Source organism: Sus scrofa, chromosome 9, assembly GCF_054392235.1.
Source record: "Sus scrofa isolate SSC_HxYL_T2T_F1_AM1 chromosome 9, Sscrofa_HxYL_maternal_Yorkshire_Landrace_v2.0, whole genome shotgun sequence".
NCBI lineage: Eukaryota > Metazoa > Chordata > Mammalia > Artiodactyla > Suidae > Sus > Sus scrofa.
The window spans coordinates 22638088-22659390 of record NC_139391.1 but is presented as its reverse complement, the minus strand read 5'-3'; the positions used below and the strand labels follow the sequence as shown (position 1 = coordinate 22659390).

The 21303-nt window shown below is 38.9% G+C and overlaps 1 protein-coding gene and 1 long non-coding RNA gene across 2 annotated transcripts in view; one reads left to right on the top strand and one right to left on the bottom strand.

Annotated features, from left to right (window-relative positions):
* The first annotated feature begins 765 nt into the window (after nucleotides 1–765).
* LOC110255412 (uncharacterized) overlaps nucleotides 766–21303 on the top strand; it is a 117378-nt gene continuing 96840 nt past the window's right edge. The window contains exons 1-2 of the long non-coding RNA XR_014814934.1: nucleotides 766–5620; nucleotides 15388–15477. This is a non-coding gene — a long non-coding RNA (uncharacterized LOC110255412). The remainder of the gene's footprint in view (nucleotides 5621–15387; nucleotides 15478–21303) is intronic.
* The window catches only part of TYR (tyrosinase), an 87683-nt gene continuing 85419 nt past the window's right edge, over nucleotides 19040–21303 (bottom strand). The window contains exon 5 of the mRNA NM_001025212.1: nucleotides 19040–19569. Coding sequence (NP_001020383.1) covers nucleotides 19340–19569 — 230 coding nt within the window. The 3' untranslated portion in view covers nucleotides 19040–19339. The remainder of the gene's footprint in view (nucleotides 19570–21303) is intronic.

Genomic DNA, 21303 nt, shown 5'->3' with positions numbered 1-21303 from the left:
ATGTGGCGAGAGATGGCTATATTGATCTATGCCATCTGAGCTAGGAATTGCTAGAGAGCGATAGAAGTTACCTACTTAGTTATGATGTGATGGAAAAAAAAACCAAAACAAAACAGCAGGTGTTCTTGAGACATCCTACTGAATTAAAACCAAGGCCTTTATCTTTGAACTAGAAGTAATTCTAAAATAGAAAAAAAGCACTGCATTTTATTTCCTAGATGGAAATAAAATAAATTTATCTTTTTCTTATTCTTAACAAAGATGCTTCATATTATATATTTTCCTCAAAGCCTACCTTATTTTGTAGATATTTATATTTCAATTATGTATGTGTAAGGGTGAGAGATTATGTTTATGAAGGACGGAAGGAAAAATTGCCTATATGAAATGACATTCTGCAGTTGTGTATAATGATACTTTCCAACTTTCACAGGAAGCATTCAGTGGCGGCAGATTCACAGCTGGAGGAAACATAGTCCAATAATCATGATGTGAGACACTCAGTATTTTAGGGGTGGCATTAGATTCTCTTCAGGCTAAGCGCAGGTGTTGGTTTACACAGGATGGAGAAGAAGCACTAACTCAGATTCAATACTTGTGAAGAACTGGAGAAAAAACATTTATTTTTAATGCAATTGTATTATCATAAAGCTATAGTATTTTGTAGAAAACCTTTATTGTTTTGCTAAATGACAAATATACTTAAAATTCCTTTCATTGCCAATTAATCGTTCACCTTTGGCAGTAATAATCAAGAATTTTTTTCCAGGATTTGGGGAATGGGTTAAGGTTGTTTTCATCCTATGAAAAGACCAAATGATCACATCCGTCTTCCTTGTGAAGATATTAAACAAGTAATATTTAAGACATGTTCCTTTGAAAGATTTTGAACCTGATGCAATGCCAGGCTGCTCAACACTCTGATAACTTTTAGTTCAGCGGGATATATAATTAGGAATTACGGAATTCTGATCACTAAAGTTACTATGCTGGGTTTGGGATTTGGATGTGATTTTTGGTTTCATTGTGCTTTGGTATGATTATTCTCAAATCTCCTAACTGTGCTCATTAACACATTGAAATATTTATACAGTTTTTCACATGGAAAACTATTCATCATTTTCTTCACAAAATTTAATAAAATGTAACATGTTCATTATAAATTCTAAATGTTGAGTGTTTCTACTTGATCATTTAGGGTTTCTGTTTTAGCTAAACATTGACTGTACTGTAAATATTTATACCTATATAAAAACACCTGCTTAAAGGATAGTTTTTTTATTCATTATATCAACATCTCCCTTTTTTAAAGTTTGAAGAATTTCAAAATGAAGAATAATAAGAGAGTATCTCATAGATGTGTCTGACATTTACATAGGTGGAATATGAGCAGTTTGCATAAGCTCTGTCTTAGACACCTGTGTTCCAGTCCCATCTGAAAACTAGCTGTGTGATTTCTCCACCAGAAAAATGCAGACCAGAATTCTCTCTGAGATTCATTCTATTCTGTTTCTGTGTTGGCTGTGAACCTATAATTTTAGAGTGGGCAGACGAATAAAAATGCTCCCATATACACAATTATGGTCAGTTTTAGGTCCCAAGATACACCTAGTCAGGCATACAAAATTGGGACGACTTCTTGCACCAGAAGAATGGGAAGATATTTGCTTCAGAGTAAATGACATTATGCTTCACATCTCTAAATATATGCTCTTTACATTGAATTATTATTCATTGTTTTCTTTCAACTAAAAGCCATTCATAGGTCAAATCAGATGCCACAATGCTCTCATGTATGGAGCTATTAGGAGTGGTAATTTGTATATAGGGTTTATGCAGGTTACTTCCCTATGTGGTACTGCACTTTTTTCAATCAATTCCTACCACATTATAATCCTTCAAGTGATTTGTTTTCAGTGAATCTGCTTTCCTGAGATGGTGTCTTGCCTCCTGTATTTTGCCAAGCTGTCATGCGTTCTGTAATGGGCATTCCAATAGGTCAAGTTCAAATGCATTTAAAAAGCAAGATTAGCAGTTATGTGCTTACATTCCCCATGTGCATTATTTGCTTTGTGTCTCATTGGGGTCATGAGTGCATGTTTTAATAGCATTAGTGTTGTAAAATTACTAGGCAGCAGCAGCCAGTGTGGGAAAAGTACAAAGGGTAATTGGGAAAAAATGTTTTTTGGGTGTGTGTGTGTGTGTGTGTGTGTGTGCGCAAATCAAGGAGACTTTGATGCAAACCTCAATTCTGAAGATTAAAAGTTCCTCTCAAATGCCTTCCCTTATTCATATTGATTACCTTGCTGTCAGGAATGTGTTTGCTAGAGCTTAAAAATATGAAAATGTGGGACAATAAAAGTTTCTCATCAGACTTTTTATTAGGCAGTAAAATATATAAGACATCTTAAGTGACTTGTGTTGCAGAGGTCCTCTTTGCAGCCCCGATAAATATGTCATCATCTGGGAGAAATAACCAGGCATCCAAACATGTTTTGCATTTCAAATGCAGACCTTAAGATATTGTGTTAAAAATTCTTTTTGACTTAGAGTGACGGTTAATTGTGAGATTTCCAAGTCACCTTATAGGCACATTGACAAGGTGATTGAATTTCAGTTTTGTTCTGACAAAAGACTTTGGTGGGAGGTTTTGATTAGTCAACAAATTGAGACTTCAAGTTTTGAGAAGAGCTGTCTGTCTACTAGTCTTTTCCTTCATGTGGTGGTGAGGAGTTAATTATTTAAATCTCTAACTGGATACTTGGGGAAACAAGTACATTCTGGTCTCCCAAAGCCGACAGAAATAATATGTCTAGGAATATGTTACAACTCTGTAGGCTTTGTTAAGCTTTGCCTTTGGAGTTGTTACCTGTACCCTTTAGACACTGATCTGTTAGTAAGAAGAAGGGTGTCCTAAATTAGATCAGCTGGCAGACGAGCCCTGGGAATCACAGCCGTACTCTGCAGTTGTCCTGTGACTATAATTTCTTTTTCAGTGATCAGGATAGACTCCTTTCCTCATCTGTTTCCTCGAGCCCAGCTTATTTTTTTCCCCAGAATTCATTCCTTTTTTTTCCAGGATTACATGAAGCTTTATTAAAATGCTTTTAAAAAAAAAAAAACTATTACAGTATAGTGGATTTACAATGTTCCTTCAGTTTCCAATGTATAGCAAAGTGACCCAGCCACCTACTGGGTCACTTTGCTATACTACAGTATACACACTGGTTTTTGGTTTTTTGTTTTTTCCATCAGGTTCTTACCCAAGAGACTGGATATAGTTCCTTGTGCTGTACCGCAGGACCCCATCGCCCATCTGTTCCAGATGTAACGGTCTGCATCCACCCATCCCAAACTCCCCGTCAGTCCCCATGTCTCCCCACTGCCGCCCTGGCAAACACAAGTCTGTCTTCTGTGTCCACAAATCCAGCTTTAACCTGAAACTTTATCAGGAATCCTATGTATATATTTTCCCTATTGGTTCCTTGGCTCAGTTATAGACCTTAGAACCTTGAGGTCCTAGTCTATACTTGGTACAGCCTATTTGTGTGAGTCTTTAGAGGAACCCAGGTTTTGCTTCTGTTTCCCGTTCAGCCTCTGAATTAACCTGTTGTTCTTGGTTCTGGGTTTTCCTTTGCCTCAAGGCTTAGGGGAATCATTCATGTGCTGGCCTTCCCCAGCCACAGCCCCTCTGTGCCCATGGTTGCTATCACTGCCCATCACATACCAGCGTACTACAGAAAGGTGTCTTTATGGCAGGCTTTGTGGTAGAGTTTATTTACATAGGAAGTGATGCTGCAGGTACAATTGAGTCTTGTTTCTTCCTGGTACTTTTGTTCTATAAAGATCACACGCACACACAGAATTAATGAATATTGAATAGTTGCTCCCAATTAAGGTCTTGGGAGCCTCTGATTACAATATATTTATCAACCAATCAATACAAGACCTTGTCTATGTGTGACTCTATTTAAAGACACCTTATTTAATATATAGGGTCAACTCATTAATGGTGAATTCATGGCCAACAGCCCTATAACTCATGCTGAATGAAGCTTGTGATGTATTCTCCAAAAGGCACATCACAGCCATCTCGCACTTAGGGACACTAGATGGGACTTCATGTCACTTGGGGGCATTTAAACAGTGAAATCACCAACAGAAAGCACAAGCATGCAAAAAGCGTGGCCCTACCTAGACCATGAAAAGGATAATTGATTATGGTGGTGAAATCAGGATTAGCAGACACAAACTACTATATACAAAATAGATAAACAACAATGTCCCATTGTATAACAAAGGAAACTATATTCAATATCCTGTAATAAACTATAATGGAAAAGAATATGAAAAATAATATGTGACTTTATGTATATAACACTGAAAGTAACACAACACTGTAAATCCACTATACTTCAGTTTACAAAAAAGAAGGCAGAGTGATGTCTGGTTTGACATTAGCTGGGTTCATAAGCCTCAAGTAACCCCAATTTTTTGTCACTCTGTGTCTGCAAATGACTGTGAAAGTACAGTGAGTATGAATTGGAGGTTATCAAAAATTCAGCTTGTAGATGATTCGGGGGGAATCTATGAGTAGAGAGGCTCTACTGTATCCATTTTTTCCTGGTTCTGATGACTGGGAAGGAAGATCTGTGCTTTTCAATAGTTTTAGTCTTTATTCTTCCATTACTGGTTTTGAACTCACTTGAAGGAGCATTTCTGTAGGGGAGAGAGATGCTTCTCCTTCTTGGTCTGCTTCTCTTCTCATCCTTTTCCTTCCACTTCGAGAATAGATAATATTTGATTGGGTAGACTGTGAAATTCTTATTGGCTCACATTTATTATTAGTAGATATGGTTATTTGGTGTAAAATATTTGTGCTCACTTACGGTCAGAAAAAAGTTAACCTACCAGGTCTGAGATTGCTGCTTTTCTTAGGAAGGCCTTCTTGTAGGATTGATCGTTAGTTGGCATCTGGGAACTCAGATGCCCATGAGCATTTCACCACCCTACCTGCTAGGAATGACTCAGGGTAACTAAATGTGCAAACAATAAGTTTTATACTGAGCACCTGCTTTCCTTCTGAGAGTCTGGAATTTTGATGAGTGCTAGGCAGAGGCAGCCTATGTGATCAACCTCCACGAAAACCATGGACACTGGGTCTCTAATGAGCTTCCCTGGTTCATAACATTTCACAAAGTTTGTCACAACTTACTGCTAGAATAAGTCTCTGTGTCTTATATGGCTTTTCTGGAAGAAGACACTTGGAAGCTTGTGCCTGGTCTCTGGATTTCACCCCACACACCTTTTCCCTTTGTGGATTTTGCTTTGTATCCTCTCGCTGTAATAAATCTTAGCTGTGAATACAATTATATGCTGAGTCCTCTGGGTCCTCCAGAAGAACCAGCAAACCTACGTCATACTGAGCACCCCTGACACAACTTGCATGACTTCTAGTACCTCTGTATCCACAGATTTTGCCTCTGAGGATCCAGCTAACCAGATCACTTCAATTCAAGGTTGGCTGAAACTGTGGATGTGAATTCTGCAGACTTGGAGGGCCCACTGCATTTGTTGTGCTGTCCTTGTACATAAGGGACTTGAGCATCTGCAGATTTTGGTATGGATGAGGTTGCTTGAAACCAATCCTCAGTGAATACTGAGGGACCACTGTACCTTTTTCTCTCGCTGTTCATCCAGATGCCCGGGAGGGAAATGGGTGCAGGACTTTATGCCATACTCTCCGATCTCCCTTCCACTTCTTCTACTCCATGCATGCGGCTGATTCCTTCAAGTACCTTGCTGTCTTCTTTGTTGTGTCATTTTTCTCTCTTTGCTTTCTTTTTCCATCTGACAGGCCAAGGTCAGTAAGTGCCCCAGATTTGCTAACCGTTGAAGGCTCCATTTGAGACTATTTTTTAAGCCTCATGCACCAACCTAGCTTTACCAGAGAATCCCAGATTGGGGTTAGACACTGGTCTAGTTACTAATACAACTTTCTTTTCTCTTTGAGAATTGCGTATTGTATATACCTCTTATACAATACCTGACACCCCAAAATAAGGAGTACCTGACACAAAACAGGCAGGGCAGGATTCAAACCTTCTTTGATGCCCCTTTTAAAGGATCATTAAAACACTACCCCAAACCCTAATGCTCCTCATTCGTTTTTCTCTTTTTGCTACCCTTGTTCAGCGTACGTATTCCAGTCTTTTCCTTGAGTGGATTGTGGTGAATCTGGTTCACTTTGGTAGATGGAGCTGTTCTCTAAGACATTCCTTTTTCTCTTTCCTGCATTTGCCAGCCCATCACTTTTCATCAAATCGCATAATTACAACCATAACCTACAGAACAGGTTATATTCCCCAGAAAAACAAACTTTACTTCATCAGTCATTCTTTAGAACACTTCTGAAAACCACCACTTACCAGTTTTCCGACGAGTATTTGCTTTATTTCAATACAGAAAGTCACTCTACCTGAGATGCAGTTTTAGATTCAGTATGTGACATAGTGATGCTGATGTGACTGCTTATCAGTTTTTAGTGTTACACTTTATCAAGGAGCCTTTAGATTTCTGTAAAGATGAAGACTGATGATTTGTTTCAGCAGACTTCATAAACTGGCATCTTTCTCAACCTGCAGAATTCCAGCATTGGCCATATAATGCAATAGTTTGAATTTCTTTTGAGACAAAACCCCTGAATTTTAGAGAGGCACTGGTTAAAAGTTAAAATCTTGTCATCACTAACGTGAAGTTATGTTGGGCATTTTTTTTTTTTAAATTTATCAGCTTTACTCTTCTGGTAAAATGAGGGTTAATACATGTGAAGTACTTAGGGGCATAGTGTAAGTACTCATTGCTATTAATGATACTGATAATTTTATTATTTTTTTAAATTTTTTAATTTTTTTGGACTTTTTGCCTTTTCTAGGACCGCTCCCGTGGCATATGAAGGTTCCCAGGCTAGGGGTCCAGTCAGAGCAATTGCTGCCGGCCTACACCACAGCCACAGCAACATGGGATCCAAGCCACGTCTGCAACCTACACCATAGCTCACAGCAACGCTGGATCCTTATCCCACTGAGCAAGGCCAGGGACCGAACCCGCAACCTCATGGTTCCTAGTCACGACGGGAACTCCAACAATGATAATTTTAATAAATAAAGATAAGTCTGAAAGTCAGAAGCAGTATGGTCTAGCAGGTAAGTATGAATTCAAAGTCCCGGTCCTACGCTTTTACTTATTTTGTAATCTTTTTTATTATTTACCTGCGGCATCTGGAAGTTCCCAGGCTAGGGGTCGAATCAGAGCTACAACTGCCGGTCTACATCACAGCCACAGCAACGGCAGGGTCCAAACCACATCTGCGACCTACACCATAGTTCAGGGCAATGCCAGATCCCTGACCCACTGAGCAAGGCCAGGGACTGAACCCTCATCCTCACGGATTCTAGTCAGATTAGTTTCTGCTGCGCTACAAAGGGAACTCCTTGTTTTGTAATCTTTAGGCAAGTCTCTGTGCTTCCAGTGTTGTCCTCATAAAAATGAAGATAATATATCCACTTTCAGGGTATATGAGAATGAGCAATTATATAAAAATGGTGTTTAGAGTCTTATTTAGCATATATTAGAGAAAGATGTAACTATTATAAGTATTATGGAGAAATTAGGCCAGCCTAAAGGTATCATGTAGTAGATCATGGATAACTCATTACTTTTTCTGTGTTATGAACGTATGAAAATATGTTTTAAAATGTTGTTCTGAGGTGATTATATTTCCATTACAATTTCATAGTTACTTGTCTGCTGGCCTGTCACCTCCACTAATTGTTCATTTCTTCAATGTAATACACAGTTTTAGGTCTTAATCATCTTTATATTCTGGTTCTTAGCAAAACAGCTTATTCTCAATAGGTTCTAGTAACTGTTTGCTAAATTAAGTCTAATTCTAATTGTGCTATTACAGCTAAGGAGCATAACTAATAGAAATATTGGATATTGTTAGAGGTGCTTACAAGCATAGAAAGACTCTTAAAATGATTGCCCTAAAGAAAGATATATAAAGAAAAACTAGAAGGAATAGGGTGAACATTTATACAATCAAAAGATTATTTTTGGTACTTGTATAGTAACTGTTTGACTAGCTAGGGAAAAGGTATATATTCAAAACTTGAATATTCATTTTGATTATTTCTCTCTGTTAGTTATACCACCAAGTCCTCTTATTGTTTCCTTTTTAGAATCTCTTGCATCAGTCCTTTCTTCGTCCCAGATCCACCATTCCTAGTTGTAGATACAACCTCCACACCAGCTCATTGATTCACTGGCCAAAGTACAGAATAGCATTAAATTTGAGACTGCTTACATTACATAATAGAAATGACTTTTTCATGTGTATTTGAAAACATTGCTATTAAATAAAATCAAAATCTCTATCTCCTGGCCTTCTTTTCTACTTAATACCAGTGACTATACTCAAAATTCTTTTAGGCAGCAACTGAGGATGCATCACAGTGAAAAATTTCACAGAAGGTTCACTCCCTGCCCCCTGATCTCTAGTCACTTGAGGGGCAGGAGAATATTGTTTCTTTTTGCCTTGCTAGAAAACATCTCTTCTATCAAAGAAAACCAATTCAGTATTTTCAAAGACATGCTTTTCTATCTTGCTTTCAAGCCTTGATCCAAGACATATTAGTCATATGAATAACCAGAAAGATTAGCTTAAATGTATTTCCTTCCTTGAACTTTTCTTGATACTACCAAATGCAAACACATACACAGTGTACAATATCACACATGTGGCAATAAGCTATACCAACATGATATGTTAGAAAGTGCATGAACCTGGAGTCAGATGTAGGTTTGGATCCCAACTTTGCACTGGAATTACAATTTGAGCATGCTACTTAGCGTCTTGGCATTCTAGTTTCCTTATTTTTTAAATTTTTATTTATTTATTTATTTGTTTGTTTGTTTATTTTAGGGCAGCACATGTGGCATATGGAAGTTCCCAGGTTAGGGGTCAAATTGGAGCTGTAGCTGCTGGCCTATGCCACAGCCACAGCAACGCCAGATCCAAGCCATGTCTGCAACCTACACCACAGCTCATGGCAGTGCCAGTTCCTTAACCCACCGAGTGAGGCCAGGGATCAAACCCACATCCTCACTGATACTAGTCGGGTTCATTACCGCTGAGCCACAATAGGAACTCCAAGTTTCCTTATCTTTCAAGGAAAGTGAGAATAACACTAAACTCACAGAATTTCAGTGACAGTAGAATGAGATCAAATGCACTAAACACTCAGATTCTGACATGGCACATGACAAAAATTCTCCCTAAATACTAAGCCTATAACATCTTTCAACTTTTATAATTCTTCTCCATTGACCATAAGCCAAAGCTGCTATATTTTTAGTTTGTGCGTGTAGGTACTTCTTACTTTTCTTCCTGGACTCTAAGCATCTCACGGGCAAAACTTCTGTCTATTCACTTCTGTATCCTCACAAATCCAAGCCTGGATATGCCTAATTCAGCTCATGCTTTCACCCATTGCTTTCTACCAGGAGTTGTTCTGAGCTAGACTGTTTTTACAAATCATTCCACTGTTGTTTATCACGAATGGTCTTTTCATCATGATTTATCAAGCTATGGAATATCTAGTGGGAATGTTCACCAGAACACTGTCTTCTAGAGCTGCTAGCAGATTTATCATGTCGTTATGCTTTCAACTTCTGCTGAGGGTTTTTTCCTACAAGTATTTCTCTCTTCTCAGGGTCACTATCTTCACCAGCTTTAGCTCTCCATCTTCCCTTATTAGGTTTCCCGAGTTTAACCCAAGCTTGACTTTTTCCAGAACTATCAGCAGCCCTTATTTTTTAGAAGTCCTTAATATGCTGAGGTGGAGCTGATCTTACTATTTTCTAAGAGTAAAGTGCATTTATTCTATTTTTATTTTTCTTTATTTGTGAGTTTCACTTTCATTCTACCATTTACTATTCATCACATGCCTACAAGGGTCAGAAATATAATGTCTGAAAACCAATACAGGCCTTGTCTTCATGGAGCGTATAGTTACAGAAAATACTTGAAACTATATGTACACAAATAGTATATAATGAAAGGTATAGTAAATTGTATGAAAAAATATGTAATGAGAGGTTATGAAAGAAAAATATGAGTTGTATTAGGAAGGCTGTTTTGAGAAAGCAGCATTTAAGAGGGAGTGGGATGGACTGGGAGTTTGGGGCTAGTTGATACAAACTATTGCACTTAGAGTGGACAAGCAATGAGGTCCTACTGTACAGCACAGGGAACCATATCCAGACTCTCGGGTTAGACCATAATGGAAGATAATATAAGAAAGGGAAGGTATCTATACGTATGACTGGATCACTTTGCTGTACAGCAGAAATTGGCACAACCATTGTAAATCAACTATAACAAAAAAAATAGATGAGATCTAAAATATGAGTAGGAATTTGGGGCAAGAGTGAGGTGAAGACAGCAGGAGGTCCAAAAATTGTAAGAAGAATCACACTTTTAATGAGCTAAAAAAATATTAAGTGGCTGGAGCACTGCAAGTAAGACGCAGAGAGGTACTTGCTTTGCAAGACTACACACACCTCTTTCAACATTCTGAAATTCTCATCATGGACATCAGACCCATAACTAGGGTCAAGTGGCAATATGATCTGCTTGCGGAACTCCCTAGAGGTCAGTTAAAAGATGGAAGGGTTTAGCTAATACCTACCAGGAAGGTCTGAGGGAATATGGATGGGTCTAGATCCTGAGGGAGTTGGTCAAGTGGGAAGAACCACAAAGGTGGATAAAGAAGAACTCATTGAAATGAGAGCATCTCCTATTATAAAGAATTTAACGTCTTTGAAAGAATCCCAGAAGATGGTGGGATCACTTTTGGATGTTTGAGAAATGTGTGGCCTAAACTAAGTAAAAGAGCGATGTCAGATCTTCCATGGTCGATGGAGAAGAAAGGATCAAAGAGCAATTCAGAATGGAAATCATAGACCTGGCTGGGAAAACCACAGGGAATTTCACTGCTTGGTATGGCTTCAGTAAACCTCTGTTTAGCAAAGTGATAACGAATTGCTGATGAGAAGGCCATCAGTACTTTTGAGAAGCTCAGTGGTGTCTGTGCTCTGTTAGTCCTGGCTAATGGTAGGAGATGTAGTTTTAGAACTGGAACCCCTGATTCTAGTGGGCATCATAGGAGACTAGCATATATGGGAAAGAGGATGGAACAGTGGGCGCATGATCATGGGATCCAACAGTTCACCACCAAGAAGCTACTTATTTGTCCATTTGATGGTAAATGAACAGGTAGAGCATCGGTGGCCTGTGAGTGGCTCAGTGTGTGGAGCGTCTAGTCTTACCACGTGTGATGGCTTTTGCTGCGTCACCTTGGCTAGGATGAACTATAGGTCCCTGAGTTGCCTTTCTGGGTATGCTTCTAGTATGGACCACAAAGAATTTTCTCTCACAAAAATAGGAAGAAGAATTTTATAACACACATACCTTTTCTCCAGTTATTACATCAAAGTGCTGCTGTGATGGGATTTTGCAGATATGATGAAAGTTTCTAAATCAGTTGATTTTAAGTTAATCAAAAGGGGCATTCTTCTTGGTGGGCCTGACAATGGGTGCAAAGGTTTTTAGGCAGAATTTTGGCCTTTCCTGAGTAAAGACACTCCCCCTGGGGAACAAGTGTCACCTCATGCTCCTGGGGTTCTAGTTTGCTTATCTTCTCTTCCTAACAGCTTGTCCCAAAGACTTCAGATTTATTTCATCAGCCTCCCATAATTGTGTATGACAACTCCTTATAATAAACATACATATATTTATAAATATATCAATTTAATTAATTAACTAATTTTACTTTTTTGCTTTTTAGGACCACAGGTGCAGCATATGGAAGTTCCAAGGATAGGGGTTGAATCGGAGCTATAGCCACCGGCCTATGCTACAGCCACAGTGATGCTGGATCCGAACTGCATCTGTGACCTACACCACAGCTCACAGAAACGCCAGATCCTTAACCCACTGAGGGAGTCCAGGGATCAAACTTGCATCCTCATGGAAACTAGTTGGGTTTGTTTCCGCTGAGCCACTATGGGAACTCCTATTTATGTATTTATGGATGTATGGATGGATGTATTTTCATCTTGGATGCACAGCTCCGTGTAGGGCTGGCTGAGGGCTGGCTCTATGGTATTATGTTTTCTCTTACTTCCACACCCTGCTTCTCTCACTCCCTTAGAGGTATTAATCCTGCAAGTACTCCCGAACATATCTCCTCTCTTTTTTCAAGACAGTTGTGCTAAGTTAATGTGCTCCATGAGAATTTGTTAAATAACATTTACTGGGTACTTATATATACTATTGGAAATGCTTTGTGTTTATTCTTCGGATGATGCTGAGGAAAATGCTATTATTAACTACATTTCAAAGATGTGAAGGAGCTCCCATTGTGGCTCAGAAGGTTAAGAACCCAACATAACCTTGTCCATGAGGATGTGGGTTCAATCTTTAGCCTCGCTTAGTGGGTTAAGGATCTGGCATTGTTGCAAGCTGTGGCATAGGTCACAAATGTGGCTCGGATCCCGTGTTGCTGTGGTTGTGGCATAGGCGTCAGTGCAGCTCCGATTTGACCCTTAGCTTGGAACTTCAATATGGGGCAGGTGCGGCCATAACGAAGAAAAATAAAATAAAATTAAAGATGTGGGAGTTACTGTTGTGGCTCAGCTGGTTAAGATTCCAACTAGTATCCATGAGGATACGGGCTCAATCCCTGGCCTTGCTCAGTGGGTTAAGGATCCAGCTTTGCTGCAAGCTGCAGTGTGGGTCGAGGATGCGGCCGGGATCTGGTATTGCTGTGGCTGTGGCTTAGGCCAGTGGCTATGGCTCCTACTCCACCCCTAGCCTGGGAACCTCCATATGCCTCGGGTATGGCCCTAAAATGACACAAAACAAACAAATAAATGGTTGTTTTTTTTTTTTTTTTTTTTTAAAAAGATGTGAAAACTAAAGAACAGAGAGGCAAAGCGAGGTAAAGTAATTCAGACAAGATCACACAGCTAGTGAGAGATGGAGCCAGGAATCAAATTCATAAAGTCTGACCTTAGATGCCACTCGTGTAAAAGGTTTTTTTGTGTCTTAAACATGCTGAATATCAGTCTGTGCCATGTTAACCCCGCAGGAAGAACAAGCCATCATTTGGCCAATTCTTGTTCATTTGGGGGTCAATACTGTAGGCAGAATAGTGCTTTTGCCGACCCTCCCTCCAATGTCTCCACCCCAACCCCGAGAACCTGTGACTATGTTACTTATGTGACAAAAGGGGCTTTTCAGATGTGATTGAAGTGAAAGATTTGAGACGGCTTCCACAAGAGTACCAGGTATGCACAAACAGTTTACACGAACGCCTAAAAGCAGGAAAATTTCCCAGCGGCAGTCAGTCAGAGACTGCGGAATAATGATCAGAGTGATACAACATATCTGGCTTTGAAGACAGAGGAAAGAGGCCTCGAGAAAAGGAATGCAAATAGCTTCTAGAAGCTGAAAAAGGCAAAGAAAGGCTTTCCTGGAGTTTCCACAAAGAACATAGCCTGACTGCTCTCTGGATTTCAGCCTTTTGGGACCCATACCAGATTTCTGTTCTACTGAATTACAGGATAACAAATTTGTGCTGTTTTAAGTTGCTGTGTTTATGGTAATTTACTGCAATAGCAATAGAAAACCTATATAGTCAGCAACAAAATTCTCTGGTATCAAGAGAGGAGAAAAATTTTCATTTTTGTATTTTCTGTTTCCCCCTTTCTCTCTATCCACATACACTTACACACTCAAACAGACACATCTCCTCTTTACAGTTCTTCTGGCAAGAGTGTTTAAAAATGATAGAGTTCCAGGAGGTCCTTCAGGCTCAACGGGTTAAGGATTCTGAGTTGTCACTGCTGTGGCTCTGGTTACAGCTGTGTTGCGATTCTGATCCCCGGCCCAGGGAACTTCCACACGCCATGGGTGCAGACAAAAAAAAAAATTACATGATTCCATAAGGAAGACTGACCAAATTCCAGGTAGTGGGTGCAGCCAAAAAAACCCCCAAAAACAAAAACACAATTCCACAAAGAAGGCTGACCAAATTCCAGGCAGGACTGCAGTACTTGCTCAAAAGGTAGTAAAAATAAATTGTTTAAACTCGACATGGACATGGGCTTGGTTTTCAGAGCCTTCCCAGCCTTCTCTGACTCTGACTCTGCTTTGATTCAGACTATTTTGATGCCTATACTTATTCTTCCAAGTGTGGATTTCTGGTTTTGCTGTTTCTAGTCCTGTGTGTTTCTGAAAGGCACTCACATGTTTCTACCTAGCCAAGAAAGACACGTTTCTGAAACTACCTTATTTGGGGACCAATTTACATGCATACTCTTCCCTGTCTTTCTAAGATGGATCCACTCTGTATTTTCTTCTAATTTTAATAAGAGAAGATGCTCATTAAGTAGATATAGTTTGAAAAAGATTTACGAAAGCAATACTTGAAGGGGCATTAAGGGTTCTCGAAGAGAATTATACCTCTTCTCCCTTCTACGTTCTTTACCTTTTCATTTTCTTCATTTCTTTTCATCTGTTTTGTTTAGATTCCACCTCTTTGCATTTTTAAACCTATGCAACCCTTTTCAAAAGCAGTGTGGCAATTCATTACAAAAGCCATGAAAGTATATGCTTTAACCCAGAGATTCTACCCTAGAAAATAATTTAAGTGAAATCAGATGCCAAATGCACCAGGGTATTCATGACTGAACTAAACAGAATTTCAAAACTAGACTAACCTAAATATTCGTAACATGGAAATGGTAAGTTATGATACGTCAACACAATTGAGTAACAATGAAATTTATAACCGTGAGTCATCTAGAAAGAATTGGATTCAAATCCTGGCTAAATTAAGATTATCTAAACTACTAAACAAACATGAAAACAGGCAAGGCACATCACCTATTTAAGCCAGAATCTCCTTATTTAAAATCATTAATAATAGTTATTCTCATATTGATAACATGAAGATTAAATGAATTAACATATAGGATGTGTATAGCACAGTTCTTGGAACATTATAACCTCTCAGTACATTTAATACCTTGGTTATTTATTTTTAAATAAGAAATTAGAAATTGCCATAATAATGATTATGAATATACAAAATTGGCAGATTAACATGAAGTTATAAGAATTTCTTACCCTGCTATTAAGAAAATTCATAAAGTAATTAGATAAACAGGGACTATAGAGAGTTTTTATAAGGCTTTCATTTAAAAGAAAATACTTAAAATATTTCTGTATTGTCATGGTCTGTGCATGTGGGTCAGAAGAAGAATTTCTGGACTTACAGTGAGGTGAAAAGAAAGAAGAGTTTATTGAGAATAGCAACACTGCTAGCCCAGCAGGAAGACTTCCTGGTGAGTAGGGAGAGCCAACTCTGGCTGCCTGGTCGTGTCTAATTTTGTAGCCCAGGGAGAGAGGAGAGGGCTTGCAATACACCTGCTTACCTGCTTATTGGTTGGGGAAAGATGGGGTCTTCTGATACACCTGTTGGTTGCTTGGGGGCATATATTGCCCCTATAGGGGTGGGGTGAGGAGCGGGCCACATGCCTTTCCTGGTAGGGGGCAGGAACGAGTAGGCCAGGTTGCTTAAGGTGGAGGAGTGGGCATTACAACGTTTGGCCAGAGGCTTTGAGTTCTATATCCTTGAGGAGGCCTTGAAATCCCACATACATTGTTTTCAACAGTTGACGGATTCGAAAGCCCTTAAGGCCTCCAGTGGTTATTGAAAGCAATTTTATATTCATTATATTGTACAAGCTGGCAAATGCTTTTGAAAATAAGCAACACGAAGTTAAAAAAAGAAAAAACTCTTTTGACTTGGCATTTTAGCAGCTTTCAGAAGACGTCTAATCAGAAGGCACGTGGACCTTTGTTCTATTGGCATGCCCTCCAAAAGAGCACAAGCTCACAATAGGTGGCCCCAATGAGGCCTTTTTTATGATGACAAAAGAAAACTGTTCCTACAAATCAAAGCCCATATAAACAAGGAAAAGGCTATTTAAAAACATTCACAATCAATGTCAGTTGTCAGCCTGCTAGAGACACTGGCTGAAATGACTTGTACCCACCACATATTTATGTCTACAGATGGAGAGTTATATATTTGACTTGTTGGAAAGGTTGGGTGCTAAAAATACTCTTTTTAAAAAAAATAAAACACAGAAAGAGGAACAAAAAAACGGCAGCTGCTTATTTCTTTCTCTGTAACAAAATGTGACTTGTAATGTAGCAATGAAAAACAGCAGAGCAGAAAACAAAGCAGTTTATAAAATCCACACTATAAAACAATGCCTCAGAATATAATGTTGATTAGAATTTAATGAAACCGCCAAGTTTCTTGAAATATCAGTCATGTAATTTTGGTACCTTATTGAGAAAAATTATGGAATCAATGTGGTGGTGGTTTTATCACAGATGTTGCTGCTACGCACACAGATAACTTGGGCCTCTCGAGAAACAAAGTGGTTTCTATATAGAAGTTCAGTGATAAAGGAGGGAATTGCCTTGTGATAAGGAAGAGAACAACTTTGTACAGATCCTTGTCAGTAACAACGAAAATTCCCTGGGTTGACTATTATTCAAGATGCTTTGTAAACGATTTAAAAAATCACCGGGATTGAAATTTTGCCTTCACAGCAAAACTAGCTCAGTAATTGTTTTGCATTCTGAGGTCAGACTAAAGGCAACTACCATCACCGTTACTGCTTTTCCAGAATCTTCCTCAGGCTTTATCCAAATTTATTTCCCACTCCTTGCTCTCTCAGTTTCACTAGTTCCAATTCCAAACTAAATTGAATCCAGTCATCAAATGCCATTGCTAATTTATTTTAAATCTTGTATTTCTGGTTATGTACCAAGTGGAGGATATAATCATTAATATTTGCCCTCTAATCCCATAAATCTTCTCTGTGTTGATAAATATACTATTCCCATCCTTTGTCTGACTTTTCTCCTCTAGACATCAGAAATTTGACAAACCAGCAAATGATGTCTGACAGCTGAAGTGAGTTAGAAGATGAATCTTGTTCTATTATTGAGTTTATTAACTATTAGTAATCTCTGAGACTTGATGACATTACTTCAGCAGGAACTGTAAGTTCTTAGTTGCTCTAGATGAAAATTAGCCAAAATCTACAGCAGAAATTGGCAGAACATTGTAAATCAACTATACTGTAATAAAGAAAAAAATAAAATTAGCCCAAATCATTTGTCCCATATGGGTCAATAGAGTGATTTTGCTTTTCTCTGAAATCCAAATTGGGACTAAACAAAGTATAATCATTTAAAATTATGCGATCTTGGAGTTTCTGTTGTGGTGCAGCAGAAATGAATCTGACTAGTATCCATGAGGACGTGGGTTTGATTCCTGATCTCGCTCAGTGGGTTAAGTATCCGGCATTGCCATGAACTATGGTGTAGGCTGCAGACATGGCTTGGATCTGGCATTGCTATGGCTATGGTGTAGGCTGGCAGCTATAGCTCTGATTAGACCCCTAGCCTGTGAACTTCCATATACCGTGGGTGTGGCCAAAAAAGCAAAAAATGAATAAATAAAATTATGTGATCTTGATTTTAGGCTTTTCTAGATAAAGGCATTTTCAAGAGCTCAAACTTCTTCATGAAAATCATTTCTAAATGCCTTCATCAATAATCTGAACACTACACTGCAGGCCTTATGGGGATTGTAGGATATTTTAGTTGAAAGGTTCCATAGAGGTCAGTGGGTCTCCTTGAAGATATCAACTGAGAGATGTAGAGATTTAGGTGCCAGTCTCAGGCAGGTTTCTGGAAGCTTGGATTGGACAAGTCTGTCTTAAAAGTTTGGCCATTTTGAAAGAGTGAAAATACAGTATTTACAGATAAGGCTGGAAATATAAGGTAAGTAGTCAAACTGAGGTACATACTTGAAAATGCTGAACAGAGGAATACAAACTACACACAGAGACCTAAAGAGACTTGGGGATACCAGGACAGAGTGCTTTGAGTTTGGATGAGAAGGTAGAAGGGAATCTGGTGAAATGCCCTGAAAAACAGTGGCAGGATCACAGGGAATTGTTAATAGAGCATATCTGGCCTTGCTTCTGAATGGGGAGTTGTTATAAGCCTGAGTCAATTTAAATAAGTATGACTGTAAACTCAATACTTAAATTTTCTATATAGAATTCCATGTCAAGTTAGCCATCCAACCTATATGTGAAGAATTCTAGTGGTAACCACGTAGTATTCTCCAAGTTTGTCCATTTTGGTTTTGAAACCTCTGAATATTGGTCAGTTTTTCCTTTTATTGCACTTCTTTTTGGATCCTCTATAACTTCGACCCACCGGTGCTCATTGTTTATGCTCTACATAGTTATAATACAAATGGAGTATCAATTGGACTATTCAATAAGCAAAATTGTCTGGACATCCTAATTTAAGGTCCTTTAGCCAGGAAAAACAGCAATAAGTTATTTTATTAGAACTTCAGACTGGCTGATGGTCACAAAATTGTTCTCTACTGTCAAATGCTTTGCAGCATTTTAAACACTCCTAATAAAATTAAGTTATTCTTAGACGATAAAAAAGCTCTTAATAAAATTATTATCATCATGATCAACATAGTTAATGAGCACGTCTTGAGAAAGGCACTTGGCCAGTTTCGTTGCAGGGGAAGTGCCCTTGTGTTCAGTGACCTTCAAATATGCAGTGGGACCTATGGCAACAAAGAGCTGAAGACTGTATTCTCCTTGAATCCCATAACACACCTTGGAGCAAGAACGTAAAATGTGGAGGAAGTATTATGCTTTCTTAGGAAAATAAAAATGTATTTCTCAAGCTCACAGGCATCATTTCATATAAATTCATCACTAAAATTTTATTAAAATTAAAGAAAGTAGATAATAAATGAAACATGCCATCAAACAATCAGGAGGAAAATAATCAAAATTGTTTCCATATTTTATGAGAGCACTTTCATTCAGAATACAACTAAGAGTTATTCATTACCAAATGGCATCCTTTCTTTGGAAACAGGGGCTTTGAGGAAAACTGCAAAAGGGATGATCAGAATACAAACAAAGCAAGCACAGGTGGGGTCTACCTGAGTTGAAGGAGGAGTCCGCTTTGCCTTTCATTACAGTGCTGATCATCTGCTGTGTTTCTGCTGGGACACCTTCTGGGGACTTGAACACCATTAAGCTAGAGTGAGGTCAGGTCCTCCTCTATGGCCAAAGCCTGTTACAAATGGCTCTGATACAACAAGCTGTCGTAATCCTCCTTTTCCATAAGGAGTGGCTGCTTTTCTTCAGGAAGCCGCTTTCTCTTTCGACGACAACATAACCGCCTTGTGATTCCTCCCAACACCGCAGTGAGGACAGACCCTACCACGGCTGCCCCAAGGAGCCATGGCCAGATCCTACTTGCTTGTTCTAAGTAGGGCTTAATGTAATCTTGAAAAAAGTCCGGTTCTGAAATAGAAAGACATTCCATCGTTTTTACCATCATCATCACCAGCAGCAGCAGCAGCATCCTTGTCTAGTACTTTGGATTCAGATGCTTGGGTATGAATGCCAGCTCTGCCACTTACTAGCTATGAGAGTATGGGAAAGGTACACCTAATACTCCTAAGCTCCCGTTTCTTCATCAGGAAAATAGGAAAACAATACCACCTTATTGGGATGTTTTCAAGTTTACAGTTAATATGTGATCTGTAAATTGTACAGTGCCTGCCCCCCAAGTCAGCTACTGTAATTCTTTGAGCTATTTATTCTGGTATTTGGCTCCATATTTCTAAATAATAGGCAAATAGTACTATCTCTAAATTCATCAAATTTATCTCTGGAATTCCTCATATATAAGCAATGATTTTAGCCCTCTTATAACTTCCCTTTCAATTCCTCAATCTTTTTACTACAATAATAACATGACTTGGGGGCAAAGCCACATCTAGGATATTCATTATTTTTAGGATTTAAATATGATTCACAATTGAACCAAATATTATTCTATGATTACATTTCATTGTTTTCCTCTTGGAGTTAATAATTGATTACATCCATTTGCTTGATTTTAAAGTATTCATCACTATTTATAAGATACTCTAAGACACTCTATATCCATTTTGCAATATAAAAAAAAGAAGAGAGTGCCATCTTTGGGCTTACCTTGCAGCAAATTATAGCTATGTGATTTCAGTCTTGGGCAAAAGTAATACATGCAGCTTTGGGGCCGTTCTCTTAAAAAGAAAAGGTATGCCTTCTTTCCCCTTTTTCCTGCTTAGCTAGAATGTAGATAGTATGTTGGCGAGCCATCTTGGGTCATGCGATCAAGGGAAAACCTAGGTCTTGTAGAACTACAAGGAAGAAGCAGCTCTGGTCTCTGAAATTATGGAGCTTTGCATTTGACAACATACCAGGACTGCTATTCGAGCGATACATAAACTAACTTATTTAAGCCATGGATATTTGAGCCTGTGTCTGCTCCCCATTCACACCTACCCCATCCTTACCTTCCCACTCTTGCTGATGTGGGAACTCTAACATTTTTCATGACCCATTTCCTTGGCTACAGTTGATTAGTTCACAGTGAACTGCTGGCTCAAGATGAGCCAATCAGAATCACTACTCAGAATTCACTGTGCTGGAATTGGGAATCAGGTAACCTAGGAGCTGATGGCAGCCTTAGCGGTAAAGAGAGGGAGGAAGAGAGGAACAGAGGAAGAGAGAGAGGGAGGGAAGGTAGGGGAGAGGGGAGCAGAGCATGAATCTTTAGGCCCATTAGTCCTGGTTCCTGCTGTTCCTCAGTCTCAGGTGCATTTCTCTTTCTCACATTTTGAATGTTAAATCCTTCCTTGGATTTTGTAAACCAAGGCATTTGGAAGTTCCCTGGCCAGGGATCGAATCCAAGCTGGAGCTGGGACCCGCACCACAGCTGCAGCAACTCAATAACTCAAAACGATTAAAGCAGGAGAGTTTGTTAAAAGTTTACTCTATATTAAAGCCCAATATTGATTCAAAGAGATAAAAGTGGAGCTTCCCTGGCTTTAGTGGGGCTACAGGGCTAAAACCCTGTTCATTTCTCCTGTGTTTTTCTCCTTTTCTGTCCTTGGCACTGTCCTTTTGCCAGCTGTCACTAAGATACCTCTAAAATTCTTAGGATGCATTAAGCATAATGTGAACAATTTGGCAAATTAATGTTTCTTT